This window comes from Bombus vosnesenskii, unplaced genomic scaffold (genome assembly GCF_011952255.1).
Source record: "Bombus vosnesenskii isolate JDL3184/JDL3185 unplaced genomic scaffold, Bvos_JDL3184-5_v1.1 scf7180000016274, whole genome shotgun sequence".
NCBI lineage: Eukaryota > Metazoa > Arthropoda > Insecta > Hymenoptera > Apidae > Bombus > Bombus vosnesenskii.
The window spans coordinates 2,381,740-2,406,715 of record NW_022884343.1 but is presented as its reverse complement, the minus strand read 5'-3'; the positions used below and the strand labels follow the sequence as shown (position 1 = coordinate 2,406,715).

General features: G+C 32.3%; 4 protein-coding genes and 1 long non-coding RNA gene across 10 annotated transcripts; 2 read left to right on the top strand and 3 right to left on the bottom strand.

The window, feature by feature from the left end:
- Positions 1–437: 437 nt before the first annotated feature.
- LOC117242408 (N66 matrix protein-like) lies at positions 438–9,151 on the bottom strand. 4 transcript variants are annotated; one of them, XM_033509025.1, is made up of 4 exons: positions 9,105–9,151; positions 5,095–5,271; positions 851–1,181; positions 438–706 (listed from the first exon to the last, which is right to left on the bottom strand). In XM_033509025.1, exons 1-4 carry the CDS (start codon positions 9,123–9,125, stop codon positions 531–533), a joined length of 705 nt encoding a protein of 234 aa, XP_033364916.1. In that variant the 5' UTR covers positions 9,126–9,151; the 3' UTR covers positions 438–530. The 4 variants fall into 4 exon arrangements, with proteins under 4 accessions (XP_033364916.1, XP_033364917.1, XP_033364918.1 ...); XM_033509026.1 differs by lacking the exon at positions 9,105–9,151 and adding an exon at positions 8,946–9,083; XM_033509027.1 differs by lacking the exon at positions 9,105–9,151 and adding an exon at positions 7,633–7,758.
- On the top strand, positions 7,253–11,623 carry LOC117242409. Of its 2 annotated transcripts, none has more exons than XR_004495256.1 (2): positions 7,253–7,835; positions 9,390–11,623. It is a non-coding gene; the product is annotated as an uncharacterized LOC117242409 (long non-coding RNA). The 2 variants fall into 2 exon arrangements; XR_004495257.1 differs by having other exon boundaries at positions 7,718–7,835; positions 8,981–11,623.
- A 1,564-nt stretch (positions 11,624–13,187) lies between these two features.
- Positions 13,188–15,845, bottom strand: LOC117242555 (unconventional prefoldin RPB5 interactor-like protein). Its single transcript, XM_033509339.1, has 6 exons — positions 15,395–15,845; positions 14,973–15,222; positions 14,744–14,890; positions 14,524–14,671; positions 13,948–14,449; positions 13,188–13,855 (listed from the first exon to the last, which is right to left on the bottom strand). Exons 1-6 carry the CDS (start codon positions 15,455–15,457, stop codon positions 13,730–13,732), a joined length of 1,236 nt encoding a protein of 411 aa, XP_033365230.1. The 5' UTR covers positions 15,458–15,845; the 3' UTR covers positions 13,188–13,729.
- A 135-nt stretch (positions 15,846–15,980) lies between these two features.
- LOC117242554 (60S ribosomal protein L35) lies at positions 15,981–17,228 on the top strand. The gene is made up of 3 exons (XM_033509338.1): positions 15,981–16,123; positions 16,544–16,680; positions 16,949–17,228. The coding sequence occupies exons 1-3, from the start codon at positions 16,121–16,123 to the stop codon at positions 17,178–17,180; spliced, it is 372 nt and encodes a 123-aa protein (XP_033365229.1). The 5' UTR covers positions 15,981–16,120; the 3' UTR covers positions 17,181–17,228.
- A 33-nt stretch (positions 17,229–17,261) lies between these two features.
- On the bottom strand, positions 17,262–24,859 carry LOC117242550 (L-selectin). 2 transcript variants are annotated; one of them, XM_033509330.1, is made up of 5 exons: positions 24,083–24,859; positions 18,424–18,528; positions 18,147–18,341; positions 17,867–18,072; positions 17,262–17,778 (listed from the first exon to the last, which is right to left on the bottom strand). In XM_033509330.1, exons 2-5 carry the CDS (start codon positions 18,515–18,517, stop codon positions 17,620–17,622), a joined length of 654 nt encoding a protein of 217 aa, XP_033365221.1. In that variant the 5' UTR covers positions 18,518–18,528; positions 24,083–24,859; the 3' UTR covers positions 17,262–17,619. The 2 variants fall into 2 exon arrangements, with proteins under 2 accessions (XP_033365221.1, XP_033365220.1); XM_033509329.1 differs by lacking the exon at positions 24,083–24,859 and having other exon boundaries at positions 18,424–18,954.
- Positions 24,860–24,976: the final 117 nt, after the last annotated feature.

The window sequence follows — 24,976 nt, the reverse complement described above, 5'->3', positions numbered from 1 at the left end:
CGATTAATGTGCGATTTCACCAACTGTGAGAAAATCAGTAATTATACAATCAGTTACGGTAAAGTAATATTATTTATATAATCAACGAAGCTCTTGGATAGACAGCAGTTATTTGGATTTCCTATATTGATCGCATCTGATTCTGAGACTGCTAATTTATGTTACGTACCTTTCATTGTACGAGCATTCATTTCTCAAATGTTCTGTAATATTTTTAATGCTTTCGTTATTTCAATTATTTTTGCTATTATAATATTTTTCATACCGTGTTGCTTATTTTTTACGTATTTCAATATTTTTATTATGTCTGAATATCCTTTAAAACACTTCTTAAGTAGTCCTGATTATTGTTATTATTATTATCAGATTCTTTTTTTAGTTTTCTCGTACCTTTTATAATGATAAGGGATTGTAGTAGAAAATTTGGGAAACACAAATATAAAAAGATAAAATAGTTTTTATTACAAAATCGCTAATCTTACAGGACGGACGCTTCTTATCCTATGCTAACAATAGGAATTGTACTAAAGTCACTTCTTAAAGGCTGGCCCGTACGTCGTCGATGGCGTCCGCGTATTATAGTTATTGCGAGCTCCAAAGTTGTTATAACTGTTGTCCAACGAGTTGGAGCCAAATCGATAGGGATAATTGTTACCATTGTTGAAGCTTCCACTTGGTGCTTGGTAATTGTAGCCTCCATTATTACCTTCAACCACAAAATGTAACAATTAGTTTTAATTAACTCCTCCAAATTATATGATTCTTAAATAATATTATGAACTACCCAACTCAGTTGGGTAAATAACCCTCTAATTATTTACAGCTGTATACCTGGGGAATCATAAATTACCTAAATTGCCTGCGTTGTATCCTCCACCTCCATTATTACCATGGAAGCCAAAACCTTGGCCACCACCCTGGTTATTATTATTGTTATTGTTATTATAACCATTGTTCTGAGTGTTGTACTGATCAGGATAGGTTGGTGTACCCTCGTATCTTACATCTGCATGGAAACCTGTCCTCCAATCGGCAGTGTAAGTCACAATTTGTGTCCTGCCATCTGGTAACTGAACTCTGTATTCTCCTCTTACAGTTTCCCCATCACTGCTCTCGCGTCTGCCAAAATCATTTCCGGTTGCTTGATCTTTCACTGCATATCCGAATTCGTAGGACATTGGCTGAAACGATGTTTATATTCTTCTTAACATGATACTAATAGTAAAAATGAAATAGGATTATTCTCAAATATCTCGTCTTCGATACCGTTGATGATACCAATGGCATATAATTTTACAGAACATCTCATAATTATAGGTCAATGAAGGAGAGACTAATATTTTAAGTAAGAAAACTATGAAAATATTAGGACAAAGTGTATTGCTGTCCATAGATGCCAAAATTCGTATCTTTGAAACTTTATTGCTAGGAAACAAACCTAACTCTCTATCATCGTTATTCTTTCATCTCGATTTACCTTTTCTTTTAAAACATTCTATATACATAAAAATTCGAGATTTAGGGGAGTTATCTTTTTATAAACATGTAAGTAGTAGAATGAAATCTGATGTTGAAAATTCTGTATCTTATTTTTAATTAGTAATTTAATTCTAGGTCAACTTTTGATTAATGATATCTCAATAATAACAGTAACGCATAAACAATGGAGACGTTATACTCTATAATCTCTATTGTGCACGCACGAGCCTTATTTGCATGTTAGGTGCCGATCACGGATTCTGTTGTCGGACTTTCTATTAAAGTGGCTTCTCAGATCACCGCTTTGAATGTTTTCCTAACCTAATTCAATGATTTCATTATTAGACTATTGTCTTCCTTATGTTGCTTGATAACATGAAGATGCCATTAGAATGGTTGGAACTGTTTATTATATTCTTTTTATATAATCTTATTTTTCTATTTAGATGATAAATAATTCCAATAACTTTTGCTTATATAATAATTTTAACCAGTTTCATCATCACTTTCCTTTTGATTTTCTAGATAATTTTTGTGATTGATGTGGAACAATAGATTCTTCTAAGTGAATGCAACATGTGAAGAAGACATTAGAAAGTGTTACACTTTAACTGGTATAGTAACTTATTATGATTTGTCAATTGTATCATCTCTCTGAATTACTATTATTATACTAATCCTTGAGATGCTGATACCTAGTTGTCTAAATACTTTCTCAAATTGATATATTTCCATTATGTAACAATTATGTTTATTATTATTGCCAATGTAATATTTCTTTGAAATCTCTTTTGTTCACTATAAATACACATATAGAAGATTATTATAATTTCAGAATTTCTTAGACTGTTATTCTTATTATGATACTTCTCTGTATTATTATGTATTATTTTCCTAGTAACTTTTCTAAATTATTATTATCATTTTATTACTCCTATCATTACACCAATAATTAATTTAAATTTTCTAACCACAGACTCAGTATAAGCTATCATGCATGGTTATTGAAGAAGTTAAAATGTTCATAGTTATTCACACAACACTACCAAATTGGCTTAATACTGTATTTAACTTGCATAAGAAAAAAAAAAGGATGATCTAAATGCTCGAGTTACACCATGTAAGTGGTTACACCGAATGGCTGGACTTTCATCTAAGGAGAAGTGGTGCAGACGAAGTGACTGAAGAAAAACAACAAAAGGAGGAAGGCGACTGTGATTTAATCTGGCTCGCGCCAGGCCGTTCGACCCCGCGGCTAGAACCGCGCAAATGCACATAACCGGATCGTTTAGATTCTTAAGATGATTAGCTAATCGGCAGTAACGATTTGCCACGGATGATGCCTACGGTCGCGGTTCACCCTATTAATATTGTTACATCAGACCAAGTTTACGTCATGCTACATAACAGGATGAATGTATAACATTTCATGGTGGAACACCGGGATTCCGGTGCCCACGTACCATTTCCGGAACCTGGAATAGTGCCATGGGCACAGTTTTCTGTTTCCTCTTCGTTGAAGTTATTTTTATTATAAGTAGATGCTGAAGATATTCTTTCTGAATATAATTATTATTTGTGTTATTTTATGAAATACTTTGTTAGATCAGATTGTTTCTGTGTTGAAATATTTATTATATGATATACATCATCTCTCTGTGGAATATTTTTTTATGAAATATCTTTTCATTTCTTATGGAACGTTTCTTTATTTTAAATATTCTTTTCGTAGATTATCTTTTTCTGAATCATCGGTATTTAGAAAAAATTCTCTTTTAATTCCTCGAAATAATGTTTTCACTGCAGAAAATTCTCCTGTTGTATATCTCTTTATACAATTTAATCCAAAATCCTCCCAGACGTATCATCTCCTTGGTGAAAGATTTGTTTCAGTATTTTCAACCAATCCGGGTGCATTTGTTCTGCGTTCTCTTTAACTCGCCAACGCTTATCCTCCATTAGAACCCGCAGAAAGTTATGCCAACCAACATTCCTGATTTCATACATGATAAACTCGTTTACCCATCGAGTGCGTAGAGCAACGATTCCAACAATCACGTGCTGTTCATCTTATGGTCGTCTAGAAGGATCCAACTACCATAGTATGTTATCCTGTCCCATTACGTGCACACATCATCTCTTCTCTCCTGAACTATCAATCTCACGTTATAAGACGCGTTATATACAAATATAGTATAATACATACATAATAAATATAGTAAATCATAATCAAACCTTGAAAACTTTTTCTAGGGAAAATAAAATTTTAGGGATATTTCTGAGTTGAAATTCATGCTAATGTATTTGAAGTACCAAGGCTTTAAATCCTGTTGGACACTTGTTGGATAAGCGTAGCCATTTTCTGTTAATGTAATTTCATCGGTGTTGCAGCGACTCGAGGAGTGGTTATTGTTCTCTGTCGCAACGAAGTTGAAGTGCTTATGAAGAACATAAATTCCCGTAATAGCGCTACGAAACGAGTGGTCTGAGATCTCCTTTAAATGATTCTACGATAATTCTTCTCTTGTTACAGTTGAAATAGGCGATTACCATAGGAGATTAATAGATAAACAAAAATAAATTGAAGATGAAATTACAATACATATAAGTTTTATAAATTTTCAACAATTAGATTTTGTATTATAAAATAATAATAACAATTTTACAAATTCTAATAAGTAATCATTTTGAACTTTCAGGATATCACGATAGAAGATAACGAAGAGAAAGAGAAGAGATGCTATCTGGCGAAAACTAAAGTGCAAAATCGATGTCCGGTCGATCCATTCTACATTTACGTAAGCAGATCGTGCATTGAGTGCTCGACAAAGTTCAATGTTACTTGTAGAATCAGCGTTAACCCAGATCTATTCATCTATTGCAACCCTTGCCTCTACTATGAAACAGTATGGCGGAAATCCAGAATGAATGGATCAATGAGTAACGCGGTTTAGTGAACTAAATCGTTCAAGATCAATTTCCTTTTCGTTATCTCTTCATTTAACTGGTAAGTAATATCTTGTTAAAAACAGGTCCCATTTTTCAACTTTCTTTCTATATTTTTTTTATTATTTTTTATATTCTCCATAATCTTCACTATGTTATTGAAATATTAATACACTGAACAGAAATGTTATTTTTTACTTTTAATATAATACTTATACTTTTGTAATTTTTCGTTATATTGAATTATATCATTACGTTATTATATCAAACAAAACTGTTTTCAATATCAAGGAATATTCTAAAAAATCGGTTATTGTTTGATACAGCAATTTCTTAGAATAATGCAGTGTTTCTAACGCCAAAATGAATTTCCTTAGGGTAGCATCAATCGTTAAAGAGAACGTAATTTAGTTTCTATCGCAACAGCGAATTGTTCCTTGTTCTGAAACCAACCCAAGAAGAAGGTAATTAAGTTTAAGCAATCGTGATCGTTAGATGCACAAAAGAAGAGATCTTAAATGGCAAGTAATAAATAAATTATACCAACCATCTTATGTATATCTAACCATCATTCTGCGATCTTGACAGAATTCAGATTGATGATTTATGGTTAGTAGAATTTTACAAGGGGTGTAGATTGATTTATTTTAGATCACAGTTGCAGCTTACCTGATCGACGTAATCATTATCGTTCCCATTGTCGTAATGATGATTGCCAAGACCATTTCCACCAGACGTTCCATGGTTGTTGTTGCTTCCAGCATAATTCCCTGGGACACCGTATTGGGTATTCAATGGTGGTTCACATTGCACAATTCCTATGCTCACCATGAGGGCGAGAGTTAACTGGAAATTAAGGACTAGTTAATCACATCAGACACTGAGGAATATTTATAGGATACACCTCAAGAATTACTTCAGAGATCTACTGATATTTCTGGATTGTACGTTAAAGATTACTGTAACTAGTGAGTAAGAGTACTCATTGTCAGTGACTATGTTTTATGGTACGTTTCAAAAGTCTAAAGGTAGATGAGTATTTTAAGGTAACCTTCGGAAATCTATCTGAAAACTTAAAAACCTATCAGTGTCTCAAATCTCAATAAGACGGCATTGGCCTAATTATTGATTCTTAAATATTAAAATATTACTAATAATAATATTGTCAATAATATTATCAAGTTGCTATTCTCTCATGATAATCACAACGCATAGCGTTAATAGCGTAATAAAGGAGTAGCGCGAAGGAATAATTAATTCGAAAGGTATCAGACAGATTCCCAGGCGTAGAACAGATGCGTCGCGTCGAAAGCGCGAGATGATCAAGGCAGCTCACGTTGCGTAGGCGAGAAATTGGAGTCGTGAGCCAGCATTTTCCTCCCGTTTCTGTCGTGAGAAAGCCTCCGAGTGCGCAAAAGAGGGGGAACCGTTGCGTCATGTCGCGCCGCGTTCAAAATCAGCGCCAGATTAAGCGCGATTGCGGGAAAGGAAGAAGAAAGATGAAAACGAAAGAATTAGACTGTGTTCCGTTGGACTACAACAAGTTCTCGTTAAAGAATCGTCTTGTTATATATGTATCCTTTTACAAGGAAACAAATTTTTCAAACTCACGCAGACCACCAGTCACGCTCGCTGTATTGTGTACTGAACAATATAATAACAGAATATTGGGCACAAATTCATCCGGATGTGAAATAAGAAATATAACTTTCGTTCATGAATAAGTCAACAGCGACTTAATTATATCTGTGAAATGATCTTTTAAATTCCAAGAGATGTTACATATGGTATTAAAGAATTAATAAATAATAAAATTTTTTCAGAATTATAGGTTAATTGAGTAACATATTATAGAGGATAATAAATGAGACACTTCTTGTTCAATAAATATATGTCCTATTTTGTTCTGTTTTTCTAGTAATGGAGCTTCAACGATAAAGGAGTTAAACGCCTAACATCAGGCAGTCCGCTATACAATTTTCTGAGGCGCGATGTTCGAAGTATACATTTTCCCTTTGGTTAAAAATAAGGTACAATTAGATAGATGTTTATTGGGTAAAAATGTTCATCTTTAAACTATCTATTATTTCCAAATTTTCAAACCATTGATTATATTTATAATTCATTAAAATTGTGAAATTCTTGTAATTGTTTTTATTATTATTTTAAATTAATCAAATTGTGCTCAAGTTTGTTACATAACATAAGTTTAATGCTCTTTATAATTTTTTGAAATTCTCTACAATAATTATGTATTCGTTCAAGGATTTTTCTTCAGTTCTGGTTATTATAGATGACACAATCGGAAGTATTGGAAATGGAATTTTCAATTCCATTGTACGAGAAACTTGATGGAATTCACCTTTAATTGACTGCCCAGGATATGAAAGATTATTCTAGTTATATTTATCTCATTTTCTTACAAACAAAGGAATTCTCTATCTGCTATTATTCTGATGAGTCAAATGATTGAGCAATCCGGCATATATGTGTATATGCTATTACAATAATTTTTGGAAAATGACTTAATTTTTCAAAATCAGTTATTACTATGTTTATTAGTGTATTCATTATATTATAATGACCTCATATTAACATTCCACAATGTTCTATAATTTTTTTCTAAAATACATCGTTAAGAAGTGAAAATCGACAATGATTTATACGGCGAAGGGTACCATTGTTTACTACATAACGTAAAAGACAAAAAGGAGAAAAGTCTTTCTAAATAGCTAATTATAAAAGCTGATTATCTGTCGTGTATAATATGCCTTATATGCGCGTGAAGTTATTAGATATTAATTGTAAGAAAATTAACCTACATACACGATGGACGTATCTCTACTCTAATATATTAACAAAAATTCCTTTATCTATATTCTTATGTCACTACAAAATTAGAAATACACAACAAGATCACGATATCTCGACCAACATCATACCAAAAATGTATCAACATTGGATCTCGGATTTTAACTTGAATCTTCACGTTTAAGATCTTTATAGCGCCCTCTGGGACACTGATTTTCGTAACAAGCTGTAGCTGCAGTCAAGCGTGTTGTGCGTGATGTCATTTAACGCGAGGTTAGAATAGTTGCACGTAGAACCGGTTGCGAAACGCATATGTTGTTATTTATATTCCCGTGTAAAGCGTACGTGCCTGCGCCGCATTAACGGAGATGATTACACGGGACCAAGTGCACTTACATAATGAAATGCAACAGCCTACTGTGTATCTACAAAATGAGCCATACAACGTCCAACTGCGCCTGACAACCACTACACTTCACGCACTGGGGAGTACTGATCGCGTAAGATGACGTTGATCTAACTATTCATCCCAACTGGGCGCCCAGATCATTTTCTCCCACTCCATTGAAGCAGCGTCAACGGTGGTCGAACCACTTGGGGTTAGTAAATTGCACTTGCAATATTTGCGGTTAGAAAATGAAGAAACTTCCTTTTTTCTTTAAATTTTTATACGTTAGATCTAGAAACTAGTTTTAAAACTTGAAATTGATTACATTGGAATTTAAGAGAAACTCAGTTTTTAAGAGGGATGGTTGATAAAGTTAGTGGAGTGTACATTCATATAAGTATAAGTGGGCATTTAGAAGTTATAGCGTTTTAAGTTAGGTTGTAATTAAACCATAAAGGAACAAACTGTGGAATAATGCGTAAAAACTACTTGAATTCAATATTCTTTTACAATAATAAATTTGAAGATCTAAAAATTTGAAATTTTGAAAATTGAAGATATAAAAGATTTAAAAATGAAATATGTTAACGCATCCTTGACGTTTGATAGATTAATGGACCTAACCGACGGTAAGTGAAATTAGTCTATGGAAGTGTTAATAATTTTATCAAAGGAAATAGTAATTAAATATTTTATGCTATTCACAAGTGCTAAGAATAAGAAAATTGGTGAACCATGTGAAAGTAGGTAATTATGGACAAAAAGAGCAAAGGATTGTAATTTAGGTTATCTTAAAGAGAATTATTACAGACTGAGAAGATTGAGGATTTCCATGGAATACTGCCACAAGCATTTAACGTTAATTTTACATGCAATTTGCTAATTTGTGGATTAAATAATATTGCTTAAGAGTACATTATTAATTAATTATCTTGCAGTCTTCTTAATAGGAACACTTATCAATATGCCAAAGTTATAAAATATCTCAAAATCCGTATATTTGCAATTTAGAAAATTAAAAATTTGGAAATTTAAGAATTGAACAATTTTTGGTTTGAATTTAAAAAACTAAATCGAACTAAAAAAATTGTCAATTGCAATTAAAACAACTAAATATTAAAAAATGATATTAAACAAAATTATGAATTCTGAAACTTAAAAAAAAATGTAAAATATAAATTTTTAAACTTGTAACTTTTAAAAATTTTAGGCTTAAAAAAATTGAAGTGATCAAATTATAGTAAAAATTATCTTTCCTTGATCAACTATTCATCGCCAATATCTCATTCAAAGCAAAAATTTCCAAAACGTCCACTATTACTAAATCCATTGATCAGAAAAATTCTCGACCAACAGGTCTGTAAGACCACCCAATGCGTCCCTGAGATCACTCCTCACGTGTCAACAACGACGGAACTCGCGAAGCGGAATAGCACCAGCACCAACAAAAATTCCACTCCTCGGTGAATTTCCTGATTACCTGTCGCACCACTCTATCCATACTGTCGGAAGATATTCAGAAAACCGAAGCACCGTACGGAATGCTGAATTATAGTGACGTTTTGCGTTATAGCTGGCTTATATAGAGAGCTCGCCTACGCCTACAAAGATTCATTTCCTGTCGGGCACGGATCCTTCTCCAGTACGAGGATGATCCGCGTGGATATTCCCCCGTGTATAAAACTGGGGGTCCCTCCTTGTACTCCAGTTCACATAGGAACGCCAACCGTGTGGAAAGCCCGCGCTTTATTTCCCATTGTTTCAGGTGTCTGGCATGTGCGATTTTGGGGCGGCGCTACTGTATGAGAGGAACGCGTCTTCCAGAGCGGAGAAAGCTGATTACTTCACCGCGTGGGACACAGCCTTCCAGCGGATCTAACATCAGGACTAATTAGCCAATCGGGCCTTAATTAAGACACAGGACCATTGTCCATCCTCTTAATCTCGTGGCGTAACACTTCTCTAAATTTTCTTCCCATATCCTCATACCATACTAGGGAATGACGCACAATTTTAGGTTATGTTGTTTTAATACAAGGAGAAGCGGTGAAATGATTTCATTCGTATTCTATCTTTGGTAAATTGAAGGTATTGTAGTGTCGAGCATCTGGAATTTTAAAGAAGTATGTGCACGCATCAGGAAAAAGTCGGGGTCGAGGTTGACGTCGCGAACTTGATCTGATCTGTACCGGTTTCTTCTATCGAGTTGATTTATGAAATGAATTAAAAGGAGAAAAAATTAGGAGTGACTGATGGTCGAGGATTAGATTGGAATATATGATGCTGATGATCAGTTGGTTATGAAAGTAGCTAATTAAGGTAATTACTGATATTTAAAAGAGGTACCAAATGTCAGTATAATAAGCGGTACTATACTAATACGACCACCTATTTTCGAGCGTTATTTACAAGTCATGAATTAATAAAATTTAGCTTCAGTTATGTTTATAGAAAAATCCAATACTTATTAATATTTGAAAAATTTAAAGATAGAAGAAATGAATAGCTGAAGTGCATAAATAGATAAATGAATGTGCAAAGTATGTACTGATAGTTAACATTTATGTGGCCGTAATCTCGTTTCACCTGTTGCATTTTTTTAATTTGATATTAGATTGATTACCAATATTAGAACTAGTCTCTACTGTACTTTAAAATTAGTATTACTGTTAAATATTAATATTAGTATCAATAACTATGTATGAATACTAATGAAATGCTTTATATCTCCATCTTATATACCTGACACGCCAAAAAAAAATATTTTGATAGAGTGTTTGCTACTCCGTGAAGACAATCGAAGTTGCGTCAGAGTATAGAGGGAGATTTATTTATTCCATCGTTGACAGACCGCAACGCATCTCCGCGAGTGTCCATAATCTTGGTCAATAATATTATACATGCAACGACGCGTGTCAAGGAATGGCACGAGCTTGTGTTTAACGCAAATGTGTAACGCAAACGAACGCTGGATGGGACAAGATCGGCACGCGGTCTTATTTAGAAAGTATCCTCCGTATTTGAATGGCGTGAAAATTATCTTTCGAACTGGTCATTTCACCTATGCGACTATGTTATTACATTACTGTGAATAATCACGTTTCGTAATTCATCTCCGTTGAATCCTGCTTCTTCTCAACCGGTGAATGATGACATTTTATTTATCTGGTTCATTCAAGCAATATTTATAGTCTTGTTTCAGTTTATCGAGGTTACCAGAAAGAAAATCTAATAATTTATTAGTAATAAATATGATGGTACTAATTTGAGTGATTTATGGGATGCCTCCCATGGTGGTATACTCTGAGAGTGCACATTATTAACCTAATTGAAGGGTCGGACAATGCAGTTCTATAAATGGTTGGTCCAACGAAGTAATAAATCCACAATCATAATAGTTTTACATTCTACTAGTTATACTTATAATTTCTAAGGCGTGAAATTTTACTTGACATATGAGTATGAATAGATAAATATTGACAATTTTCTTCTAAATTATAGAATAACATCGAGAAGTGGTAATTAATTAAGTCATTCACCAGTCAAACAACTGAGAACAGTTTTTCATGTCCTAGGACCTCTTTGAAGTTAGGCAAACGCAACGAAATTAATAATAATCGTTAATCTTGTTTAGGACAATAGGCGTAATCATGAGCTTACGATCTAATCTCTCGGATCAATGAGTCAAATAAACCTAATCAAGACCGGTTTATTGTTTATTTAGTGTGCGAATTCTCACTTTCGATTCCTTTCGTAACCTTTCCCTGATTGTTCGCCGTTACGTGAACGGAAACAATTGCGTTGCGATAAACACATACTCCCTCTAGGGACTATTTGCTTAATTAACAATTCTTAGAAGATTTCGGGGTAATTCGTGCTCTAGTTACCGAAAAGTTGCCACTTCATTGTTTCACTGAAAAATTATTTGGTCCCACCCTTATTACGTAACGTACAAATTTGCATTATCTTTGTTAAGAAATTCTATAAAAAGAAACATTACCTTCTGGTATTATTATAATTTATATTTTATTCTAATTTATGGTTAATAACTCATACTATTTGATATTATATATCTTTGTTATCATGATCCCTCGTAGCATAGATGTAATGAATGATAGGAAATTAATTATTTATGAAAATGAAATATAAAAGATTTACAATTTTTTCCTATTAAATAAGACTAAGATTTTTAATTTAGTAAAATTATACAAATTATGATCCAGCTTTTTACGTTAATCATATTTTTCCATTTTCAGAATTCTTCAGATATCATAGTAGAATTTATACGTAGATAATAAGAAGATAAAACATGATACAAATGATATAGGATCTTCCTACTTTCTCCAGACGATTAAAAAGGATTCTGCAGACGATCTATTTAGATAATCTTTTTCTCTCTGAAGCATGATAGACAAGGTCATTATGCGCTCAAAGGATGCTCTAAATTCATTTCAATTTTACGCAACGCATCCTTCAGCACAATTTGACCGATCTCCTCTTTCTCTCCTCTATATGTATATGGTTTGATGTTACCATATCTCGTTGTGAAACAGCGTGATGTGAATAATGAATTAACTGGACGAAGAAAAGGCATCATCCCAGTGGGCGCCTAACAAAAAGTCCATTATTTCATCATAGTTGGCGTCACGCGACCCCTTCGATCTGACATCGAGATCGAAAGTAAATCAAGGATGCATATAAAAGTGCTTAAGCACTTTCAAGTCAGTTTTACGTAAAGATGAATCGAAAGGAATCGCGAGCTTCTCAGAAGCCGAATGTAACAACTCCTCACTTTTTGTAAAATTTTCACTTATTTTATTTTTTTTTTATTCACACATGTGTATCCTATTTAACTTTAAAAATAATAATATATGAATAATATAGGATAAAATTAATATGAGATTTTTCAATTCTAAGAATTAATTAAAAATGCAATATAAAAATTTTCTAATGTTTTTTTGTCAGGAATATACTACAAAAAATTTTTTAAAGTTTTTTGAGATAATCAGAGTTTCCACTATAAGTTTATACTAGTAATAGTATCTGATGTATGATATCTTTTGTAATGTTTACGAAATTTGTACTCGAGATTGTTCTCGAGCTTCTTCTTCCAAGGAATGTCAATATGTTGTGGCAATTACGGAGGCCCGAATAACGTATAATGAAGGACGTGAATAGCGTGAAAAAAACAATGCTAGATAATGTCAATATCAAGTCGACTATGACTCAAGATTAATCTTCTAATTCGTGCCAAATTAGGATACCATCTACCAGTATGAAATTATGTGATATAATTTATCTTGATATTGTGGGATTGTGGAACGGAAGCTCTAAAATTTTTCATTTCTGTATTTCTAAGCTTTTACATTGTCGAATTTGTACATATTTCCGCATTTTTTATATTCCTACATTCAAATTCCTACAAATGTATTAACATCTTATTGACCGTTCCCAATGAAAAATCAATTGTTTCATATATAGTCACTTGTAATATTTAATTAATGCAAATGTAAATTGTTTTCTATTCCTCTCTTTCAGGGAGTGTTCAAATCACAACATTATATAATCCTTTTCATGTAAAGTTTTATTCTGCACTTTCACTATTTAAGGTTATTAAAGTTTAGAAAGATTATGCGAAATTATAGAAGTAATCTTACCTAACAAGAGAACGTGATCATTACTAACTACGTACTTATGTTACGAAATTCATCATTAGCTAACCACAATAGAGGCAAACAGCGCCAAATTTGAATTAGGTCCTATCAATATCCTATCTATAGGATATGGACTATAGAAAGTTGACAATATATATTTGCCTCTCCAAGTGTATCGTCACAATAATTGGTATCCTAACAAAAATGTCGCAATTTCCTATCGTAAATAAGTATTTACAATAGATCAAGATCTCAAGGTTAAAAATGAAAAATAATTTCTTCATTAATCCATTCTCAAGTTACACTTTTTATATTCGTCAGATTGAATAATTATTATATGCTCTTGAATAATTATATATTCCTAATAAAAAATTAATAACTTTGGATTAATAAAGTATTTTAAAAATTGTTATTGAAAAAATATCAAAACAATTATTTAATTCTATATATGTCACTGTCTTCGTTGACGCTCTCGTTTGAATTTACTAACAGGCCTAGTATTGGTACTCTTTTCCATCTTTTCTAAAGCTCCGTTTGTAACTTCTAGCGTGTTCTTCTCTTTGATATCTTTCACTACCTAAAAATTATAAAAATATTTCCATCATTTCATATTACTATTATAAAGCAGATTTGTATATTAAAAGATTGTATATATTTTTTATGAATTACAGTTTCATAAACTGAAGGTTTAACAGTGTCCTCGTTTTCTTCACCCTCGTCTTCTGTGCTATATTCTAGTGGAGCAGACTGCTCAGGAGGCAAATCATTTGGTGATCTTTTCAAGATAGATTTAGGTTTAGAAAGTAATCTATAAATATCTGCAGGTGTTTCTATCGAATCTCCATTCGATTTTGTAACTGATTTATTTTTAGAGTGAGTGAATTCTATCCGAAGAATATCTTCTTCAAAATCTTTCTCCTTTTCTTTCATCAAATTTTCTTTTTCTTTTCTTGAAAGATCTTCTGGTTCTGCGAATGAAACCAATTTCTTAACTTTACAAGTTTTGACTTTATGTTGATATGTATCAGAATCAGGAACTTGTTTGTTATCTTCCTTAGAATCATCTTCTTTTTCTTCTTCCTCACTATTAGAGGAACTTTCAGATTCATAATAACATTGTCCTTCTTCCAATTCTTCTGCTCCAAAAAGTTCATATGCTTTATCTCCTAATCTATTAATGAGAATAACATTAAAGAAAATTCGAAATTTCAGGAATTTCAGAAATTAGAGTGTTTATAAATGTACCTATTTAATTCATCTGCTAATTCTTCTTCAATTTCAAGCTGATCAAGCCTATTAAATAAATCATCTTCTGTCTCTATCTTTTTCCTGTCTTCTTGTCTAAGTTTGGCTAATTTCTGATGATACTCTCTTTCCCTTTCTCTGTGTTTTTCTGTAAGAAGAATTAAAGGATATTTAGATACATATATAAATCTATTCATAAAGAAGAGATGAGAATAATTACTCTTCCATTCTGTAATTTGATCTTCATTCCAATGTTCCACAATTTCTCCACCAGCATAATCTTCAAAAAGATTGTTTTCTATCATCATCATCCTAGTTTCATACAAATCTCTTTCTTTGTTTAAGTTCTTTAGCATTTCTTCAGCTTCTAGAAGAAAATTTTACAACTATCGTTCATTAAATTCTAATTATTAATAGATTATTGCTATTTCACAATATATTGATCATACTTTGTATTCTTCTTTCACAAAGGGCAGCTGCGCCTGAAGCACTATACTTTGCGAAGTATCCATCACCCAAGCAGACAAGTATTTCATTTGTGTGAATCAATTTGCCTTTCATTAGTGCTCGTTTTCCAATTGGCACCATACAGTTTACATATAAATCCTTCTGGAAAGTTTGCAACGTTTCTGCAACTTTCTGATGACCCTTCTTGTAAGTTGTCCATATTTTGCACTGTTCCTCATTTTGTTGGATTCCCTTAAAAAATATTACACATTTTTTAAATACATATTAATTTGCAATTTACAGAATTATATTGTGAAATATTTTATCAAGATAATTAATTTTAGATTTGTGATAGAACAAGTTAAATAAAGAGTTAATTGTTTAATGAATTCTTTTGTTTCTTCATTTTTATTTAAGAATCTACCTTTGCAAGAGCTTCGTCCAAAAGTAAACGTCGAACTTTCTGCGTATCGTCCTCAAAATTCATCGTTAAATTAAAAAGGTTAAATAACAATATTTCTCAAAGACGAGGAAATATGATTAAAAATCTCTACTGACAGTAAACAAAAGATAATGCTATTCATTTTTGTATTATCAACTCTGATATTACATATACGAAAACATAATGACAAGTATACTAATATTAGTACTAATATTTTGCAATAATTTTAAATCCATAGATTCTGTCCAGTTATATAAATCATTTAACATAATCACATTTCAATCTCAGTTTATATTGCCATAATTTTTATCGAAAATACTCTTTTAAATTGTTTAATTCTTCAAATATAACCTAGAAAATCCTATTCACAATCTGAAAAATCTTTGCAACACTGTGGAAGATGTTACCGTATAAGCGATAATATAAAAGTTATTACACTATATAATATTAATTTTTGTAATAATCTAAGTATATAACATAACTTAAATTTATCTTAATTTCATTATTTTTTTAAAGAAAAGTAAGAAAAATTATTATTTTATTTAACAGAAGTATAAATATATTCAAATATAGTAAAATACAGGAAATACAGAGGACGCTAAGATCGCAATACGATACTTATTCACTAGAGACACGTGGTAATGTCTCTTATTGGTTCATGATCTTCTTTCTTGTTTCCTTTTTCCGTTGAAGAGGAGTAATCGCAAGATGGTCAGTGAATTGTAGGAAATCTCTTTTTATTTAAAACATCCTTCATAATTGTTATTTAGTTATTTGATTACAGTATTTTCCATTGCGATTTTTGTAAAGATATCGTAACATTTTTGTTGACGGAATCGCGTTTGATGACAAGCGTGCGCATAACCTCTCAAGATATTAACAAGATATTTAACATTTTATTTTTAAATAAAAATTTTTCGCTTGATCACTCGTTTTTATGTATGTTAATTATGTTTTGAACATGTTAATTAATTAAATTGAATGTTACTTCGTTTCGATTGACAATCAATATTAGGGAGGTATTATAAATTTTCATTAGCAGCAGCATCAAAAGAAACATGTGTCGAATGCTGAAATTATCGAAATGTGTAAAAGTGCAATTTAAAGAGCAGTGTTGTGTTGTCGTTTCAGGGTAAGGTTAAGTGTACTGATCTGAGGACAAAAGACAAAAATGAGTTGCTCAAGCAGCTGGAAGAGCTCAAAACTGAGTTGACAAATCTTCGTGTGGCAAAAGTTACTGGTGGTGCTGCATCTAAACTTTCGAAAATGTATGTATATATTTTATACAAAACCTTTATTACTTTACCTCAAAATTTAATTTTAGTTAAAAATTTAATTACTATAAAGTCAATGTAGTAATTTAATATAGCTTCTATATTCGTCAGATATATATAATTCAACTCAATTTTACAGAAAATAAAAGTTTTTATTCATATCTTCAATTAATATATTTAAAAGTAATATTAAGTGTTTTAAACAATTAAAAAATTATTTGAATGAGTTAATATTTTTATTTTTGTTTTGTCTATATTTCAGCCGAGTGGTGAGGAAGGCAATAGCTAGGGTATACATTATTATGCATCAGAAACAAAAGGAAAACTTGCGTTTATTGTACAAAAATCACAAGTACAAGCCTTTGGATCTGAGGCCAAAGAAAACTAGAGCTCTTAGGAGAGCTTTGACGCCTCACCAAGCTAAAAAAAAGACTGTGAAAGAAATGCGTAAACTATACGCTTTCCCTGTAAGGAAATATGCTATAAAGGTGTAAATTGCGTGGTACTACAGGATAAAATAAAGGTTTTTTAAAAATTCAAAACTGTGTTACTTTTCAAGATTTAAGGACAAAAAGAGACAATTTTAAACTTATTGGCAAATGCTTTTTATTTTGTATAGAAAAAGGGTACAAAAGTTAAACTTAGATATATGCAGCTTCTAGTTAATCTAAATCTAATGCAATTCTTGATTGTTTAATATCTAATTGATAAAATTTTAATTCAATTGATTTAATTGATTTCAAGGATATAAATTCATTAGAATATAATTGTGAATGAATGAAGAGATTTAATTTAGTTTTTAATTATAATGGATACATAATGACATATAAATTAAAAGTCAAGAAATAGAAAAGTTCCTTGCTATTCTTGGTTGATCAAGAGATCTTAGGTACTGAACATTCAAGAATTCACAGAAGCTATAAAAAGAAGCTTTTAAAGGCGAATGCCAGGGTTTCTGGAAAGCACGAAATTCAAAAGTTCGTCGCTGTCTTCGCAGACAAATGGTTTCCTATGATGGCAAGCTACGTCGTGCCATTTGATACCGTCATTGTAGAAGTTATTCAGGATCGACAAACAAGACTCGTCGTTACCCTGTAACATAATTCCATGTATTATAAAACTATCAAAAACACAGAACAAAAGAAAAAATTAAAAAAAAGAAAATACAAAAATAAATTACCTGAGCAGCTTCACGATTATCAGGTTGTGCTTGACCATATCCACCAGTGTGACTCCAATCTCCAGAGTTACGCTGTGTGGTGGGACCAATCTTAGCTCCAGAACCTGACCAGAACCATCCATTGATATTTTGCGGTTGGAGATCTGGCCTATCACAGCCATTGAAGTTGCATTTACGTCCAGATGTCCAAATATACCTTACATTTCCTACATAAAGATAGAAATGAAGAAAACTTCAAAGTGTAAACATAATGAGAATAACATTCTCTTCTATAATTAACCTCTTGCTACTCGCTGTTTGATAAATTCATTTTCTTGTGGCGTTTCAAGAGAAACTGCATCCATACAGTGTCTGCGACAGATATTACGTGAATCTAGCCAGTCTACTTCAAGGCTTCTAGTCGGTTGGTGCTCCCAACTGAAGAAGTATGAATGTGCAACACCTCTAGCGTCCCTATAAGTAGCATGTCGTACTCCTGAAATAATATTTAAATAATCATTCATTATGTTACAGTAAAAATAGTAAAATAAGATGTATTATGGTTAATGAACACTTACGGTTAGCACAGCTTCGTGGATCAGGCAGGGCTAGTCGGCGTTGAGCATTCACCACAACGGCGACGAGAACCAACATAAACCATATCGCCCTCATATTTGTTGCTCCTGGACAAAAAGAGAAAAAACAATCAGATCTCTATACTTGATATAATAATCCAAATATTTTTCTACTTGAGAAGCGCCTAACATCCAATTAAAGAAAAGATATTATATTCAAGAAGTTCAATATCCGAGGCGACCTCGTTTAATGGAAAAATAACAGATAGCGAATGTTCCAGGAAAACATGGTTTCTAGCGTCGGATGTCTAGCGAGTAAAAGTTTCTTGGGAACGAATCTTTGTCGAGGGTGAAAGGAGACTTTTCAACGGTGAATTATGAGCTACGAAGGAGGAAAGGATCTCTCACGACGGTGATGGAGAAAAATGCTGGAGGATTTTGCAACAGGTCTTTATTTTTTTGTGGCGTGCCGCCGACTTTCCTCGAGGCCTTTATTGCCTTGCTGCAACTTTCTAAATCGTCCTCGCGACAAAACAAAACGTCGGACGATCCGCAATTAATAGCCGCTCTGGCTATCTGAATATGAAGCAATTATCTCAATAACGTTCTGTAACGTAAGAGATGATGTTTCTTAGAATGTAGATAGTACGAAGAAACATAATTTCACGAAGATCGTGAGATCGTTATCTGTACTGACAACTTGACAAACAACTAGAAGAAGATATAAGAACTTCAAACTCCTTGTGCTTAATACGATAGTTTCTAAGTATGCAGATTGACGACACTTTATGGAAACTACTGGGAATTGGGTTGATTTCTGTTTTACACACATAAAATGCATTGGCTAGAATTAAATCTAACTTCTACAGAATCAAAGTTAATTTGATAATTACCATGTTACTTTGGGTTTTGAAAGAATTCAAAAGTCGCGCTACATTCAAATAATGTGATTTAAATTGCACAGGTAATTCAAACGCAATGCCGTTTAATCATCTTTATTACAGTCTCGTGTTTTCATTTTGCACATATACATATACGTGTAGCCATTTCTATTTTAATACAGAGGCACTATTGGTTTCTAATGGCAGATCTAATATCACGTTGTAATCGACGGCATTTCCTTTGAATTAATTAATTACTGATATAATATTTACCCTGTATAGTAAGCAGAAATATGATCTGTTTAGAAATTTGAGAATGTAGCAGATGTAATCTCTATCTTGCATAATACCGATATTAGCTATTTGGTATTTTGATTAAAATACATACACAAAAATTAAATAGTTTCTACGTTTTATAATCTTTTTATCAGCAAAAAATCTACTGGAAAGCGACCATTCAAAGAAGATTAACTCCTTAAGATGGAAGTTTATGACTTAATGAGAAGGAAGTTGCTCATTTTCATGTTAAAATATAATTACATTTACTTTTGCAATCAGTGTACTTTCCATTTCATAATTCATATAATTGAAGTAGTTAATGTACCGCCATTGCGTTAAGCAGTTCGTGTTCGATTATCATATTGAATAACAATGATTCTTATTTAGGATTCCACGCCGCTGCGGACTTAATGAAGCTCCGCACTTAATGGCGTGGCTTTCGCTAAAAATTAGTGTCAGCGGTCATTCACCTGGATTGAAGAAATGCTAATGCTATCCCGGAAGAGATAATTCAATTATAAACTAAATAACTAAGAAACTTCGTGTACAAAACAATCCTCGACCGCAGAAGATTTTAATGTACAATCGCTCACAAAAGTCTTTCAATTTTTACCACAGAACACATGTATGTATGTATTGTACGTATTACATAATTGACATTACATTTTGAAATTTCATTTGGACTGTAATGAGGCACGATTGCCATGATTGTATTGGCAAAATTGGAAATCAATCTGAAGATGTATGAAATTTCAAAGTACTTATTGGAAAAATATATTTGCTAAAAGATTAGTGTAATCATTTTAAATATAGTAAGTGTTAAAGATGATCCCAAGTATTTAGTCTTATTAATACATATAATAAGTAATCGCTTGTTTAAATACTTTTATGATTTCTATGAAATATATACTTGCTCTAAGTATTTTGTAGTTTCTATGTACATACTCAGATTTGTTTTAAACCTGTGTTTCATGTAATGCATATAATATATATATTTCTAAAAGGTCACCGGTCTTGCAAATTTGCATAATTCTCAGTTAGAGCTAATATTTGATTAATTGAATTATAAGAGTCATTTCAATGATTATCTGACGCAATACGGCATTCCAGTCATCTCCTCATGAATTTCCACGGATTTAATTATCTTCATAAGATTTGAATCCTCTTGTTTTAATACTAAGCAGCAGAATAATTATATGTGAAAGTTACGAACTGCACTAATTAGAGTTTTGAGATGAAGAAACGAGTTGTGACCGATGTATGAATCATTTTATCAATTGCGGCTTACGATTAAACGACCCTACGCTTTCGTTGAGGATTCTCCGGAAGCAAGGTGTTAAACGGGCTCGACATACCGGATGAGACTTTCGACAGAATGTTTTTTTATCTATTGCGCAAGAATTTTATTGTTATCCTGTCACGAAGAGATTAAGAAATTCTACGAATTAATTCTACGAATCTACTAATTATGAGGATGTTCATAGAAATCCATATCTTTATAAACACAATAAAAAGAATGAAACCTTAGCAGAGATTTGTTTTACCTATTAGAATATTTATTTTACTTTGGATATTTCATGTGTGCATTTTGTGCATAGAAATGAAATCTAAGCAGAGATTTATTTCAGAGTACCATACACATATTTGATATTTGATATTACATTAAATATTATGTGTATTTTTCACTTTTCAATTCCTGCCACACTGATCTATCTAATCACAAACAAATGTAGCAAAAAATACATACCATTAATAAAGAATGTTTTTAATCGACTTCTACATTTCAAATAACATAATATATAGTCGGATCTAGTTTGTACTTAATACATAAATACCAATGCCAATATTTTTTGCGACTTTTATATTTAACAATACAAGATAATATTTTCAAAAACTTCATTGAGACTTGTATAGTTATATTTTTCGCATTATTGTCTAATATTTTTATATATTTTATGGGTTAGGTGTAAGTTAATCCCTAGTTAAAGGGTGAGAAGTACGTTGGCAATAGAGGAAGAGAAAGAGGGAGAGATCGTGGCTTTATTTTGTATCCGCGTATGTGCTCGTGGAACCGTTATCTGGCCGGCTTTATATCGTCCGGTTTACGTGGTCGTCTGTGTGCTCTACGTCTTTCTTAACGGCTCCTCGTCTGTCTGTAAGCCCGCTGCATACGCGTATTCGGGACGAGTACAACGATACAAAAACGAGACAGGAGCGTGCCAATGCGTTCGACGGAGTAATAAAGAAAGAGGATAAAGAAAATCGGTGCCGCTTCAATTTCGACTTTCGCCCGATCCAGATCGATCGAGGATCGTTACTTCATCCGTGTTCTATTTCTTTGTGACATGTTTCGTTTGTGCATGAATTTTTGGTAGTATATGTATACTGTATGTCGAACGAAATTATGGATTCATCGATGGGTGCCCATATATTCAACGTCAACATACGCAGAGGTATTCTCACTTGTGTGTTAAAATCATGCTTATGCAAATGCGTTCTTGATGACATGTGGGTCACCGGTGACACCTGTTCCATTTACATCTTTATTTTTTTTCTTAATGTAATTTACAATGATTTAAATTTGCTCGTGCATTAATTGTAAATTCTCAATTATTTCAAATTACATTAAAATTATTATATTAAGAAAGAAATAAAGCTGTATCTGGAACATTGATTTTTTAATGTAATTTAGAATGATTTACAATGAACAGTTAATGCATCAAACAATTTTTAAGTTGCCTTATAATATTTTTTCAACTTTCTGATGGACTAATTGCCATTTTTTAATTATTTTCAATTACATTAAAGAATGGAAATGGTAAAAATTTAAATATTCATTTATAATGTAATTCAACAATATTCTTCTATTATTAATATAAGCATTATTATTATGTAAGGCATTTTTAAACAATTGAAAAATAATTTTTGAAAACATTTTTATGTAAGCTATCATTTTTGGATGGTTCAATAAGGAAGTATTAGTTTAAGAAAAAAATTGATCTTTAATTCAGAAACTTTTGCTTAGCGTGTTCAATGAGGAAGAGAATTTCTCTTCGATTCAGTCGGACAAGTGGTTTCGTGATGGAAATCGCGAGCGTAAAAGCTGGTTTGCTTCTTTTTTCTCCTTTTACGGAGGATATCGTAATGAATTCTCGGCCGAAGTAATACTTCACGTGTTCCACAAGTTGCATCGTTGCGTAGACTTGTGGAAATCTTACGCAAGGAAAGTATATACCTTCGCAAAGATAAACCCCATCGCCTCTCACGAATCAGAGAGAAAGTGAGTGATCTTCAAAACAAACGTGTTTACCTAAAATCTCAGATGAGGCAAGCAACGATAGCGAAAGATAATGCAGAAATTTTTCTTCTTAGAGAATAAAAGATGAACAGTAAAATTCCTTGTTAATAATTTCTACGTCTGAATTCAAAGAACAAAGAAGATGTAATTAGTATTTATTAGCTAAATTTCTTGTTCTTAAACTATGCATACATATATGGAAAGCGTGAGAATTAATGAGCGGAATCTCATACATAGTGTGAATTTGGTTAAAAGGTTCGAGAACAATATCATGAGGCACGTATGAAGAACTGTGAAATAGCTAATTGAGCATAAATCATTAAGTAAAGGTGATTGAGAGTGCGTCGTTAATTAAGAAGGTATCAATTATGTACGCTTTTGTTTGCTAAAATGGAGGCTTTAATTTGATATCGAAACAAAGAACTGAATCGCAAATTGGGCTTTGCTAATTTCATTACGTAATATCATACAAAAATTTTCCACGACAATTTTGGTAAATAATATCTTATTATTAGCTAACCTAACATATTTCGAGGTTCGAACAATGGCGCATCAAATTTGTTCAAATTTCTCTCCCCAAAATTTTATATTATGACAAAAAATAATTTTTATTTTTTTTTATTAAATAATCATTTATTATGTCATTACTTAGCGATAGAACTTATATTTTTATTATCATAACATTGGAAATCTTTTAAATAAAAAATTTAAATTTTGAAACGTCATTATTAGAATCTCGGAAATTCTAAATTCTAAACAATCACATACCAATTGATTATTTAGTAATTAGTTAAAATGAATTTATCGAACTATAATTTTACTACAATTATTTTATCTTATTTTTACTATGCTACTTATTTGCTATATTGCATAAATTCTACAATACTATTTTCAATTTATATACGTTAAAAATTTTAGAATTTCATTGACTTTATTTTACAATTCAGTGACATTTTAAATACATGGGACGATACATTCACCAAGATTTTTATTAAAAGGTGAAAGCAATGAGAATCGATGATAGTTGAACTCGCAATGAACCATCACGTACCATTACTGCGGGCATAATGCGCGCGATGAAACGCGCGAAAATCAGTTAGAAGATAGGACCATCGAAGAGAAAGCTCGAAGAGTCATAGCGCGGGTCAAGCAACGCGACCGTTCGATTCATGAAGTCGCTTTCGATTTCTCCAGGTGCACTTACCTAAAGGGAATCTTCCTCTGGACACTTTGTTGACCTTTGTTCACCCTTGACGATCTTCTACCCAAAAAGTCAATGACAGGAGTAAATTGTCAATAAAGGTACTAAGATACGAAAGAGTATAACTAGAACTTCTTTCGTATATATAGATTGGTATTAGTTTGGTTTCGCTTAGGCCAATGGGGAACGTACTTAAGCTCGTCTACGACTTGTCGATCGCGACGAGAAAGAAGAATGAACTGCGATGTACGAGCAAGCAACCGGTATATAGCCGGCCCACATTCCCTTCTGGCTCGAGTAACCCAGATTCTTCCCACTCGAGTGTGTCTGGGGAGCATCTCCGGGGGCCTGAAAGGGGCCCTGGATAATTCCCATCTTGTCCCGGCACCTCTCACCGGTCGCTTCCCTCTTGCCCGTTACTCGTGTGAGCTTCCTCGAACTCTTTCGGAGCTAGAATTCGTTTTTCTCGCGTTGCAATCCGTAGCTGGTAATTGGATTCTCCTTAAGGAATTGTCCTTCCGCTGTTTAGCTTTGCTCAGACTCGTTAGGTTTCATTGATGAACGTATCTATTGCTATTTGGATTACTTCTAGTATTATTATGATTTTTTAATGAAGAAAGAATGGTGAACCAAAGATGTTTGCAATTTATAGGAATTCTTGTCACATTTGGATTATCTTTATACTTGAATTGTTTCCAATTCTAGGAGTTGATTTTTGAATAGAGGAAGAATATTTTCAAATATATTTACAATGAGCAGGATATTTGGATTATTTTTAGCATTAGAATATATTGGAAATTTGTTTTTAAATGAAAAAAAGTATATTTGCTATTGAATTTATAGGAATTTTTATAATATTTGGACTATTTTGATTATTTTTAGTAATAGAAGATAATG

Coding starts and splice junctions, on each gene's coding strand:
- LOC117242408 (XM_033509024.1), bottom strand. CDS start 5,863: ATGACGCAACGGTTCCCCCTCTTTTGCGCACTCGGAGGCTTTCTCACG. Junction 5,272..5,761: donor CAATTTCTCGCCTACGCAAC/GTGAGCTGCCTT, acceptor CTTAATTTCCAG/TTAACTCTCGCCCTCATGGT. Junction 1,182..5,094: donor ATAATGATTACGTCGATCAG/GTAAGCTGCAAC, acceptor ACATCGTTTCAG/CCAATGTCCTACGAATTCGG.
- LOC117242555 (XM_033509339.1), bottom strand. CDS start 15,457: ATGAATTTTGAGGACGATACGCAGAAAGTTCGACGTTTACTTTTGGAC. Junction 14,672..14,743: donor TCAAATTACAGAATGGAAGA/GTAATTATTCTC, acceptor TTCTTCTTACAG/AAAAACACAGAGAAAGGGAA. Junction 13,856..13,947: donor AACCTTCAGTTTATGAAACT/GTAATTCATAAA, acceptor TATAATTTTTAG/GTAGTGAAAGATATCAAAGA.
- LOC117242554 (XM_033509338.1), top strand. Junction 16,681..16,948: donor GCATCTAAACTTTCGAAAAT/GTATGTATATAT, acceptor TCTATATTTCAG/CCGAGTGGTGAGGAAGGCAA.
- LOC117242550 (XM_033509330.1), bottom strand. CDS start 18,517: ATGAGGGCGATATGGTTTATGTTGGTTCTCGTCGCCGTTGTGGTGAAT. Junction 18,073..18,146: donor CAAACAGCGAGTAGCAAGAG/GTTAATTATAGA, acceptor ATCTTTATGTAG/GAAATGTAAGGTATATTTGG. Junction 17,779..17,866: donor ATAATCGTGAAGCTGCTCAG/GTAATTTATTTT, acceptor ATTATGTTACAG/GGTAACGACGAGTCTTGTTT.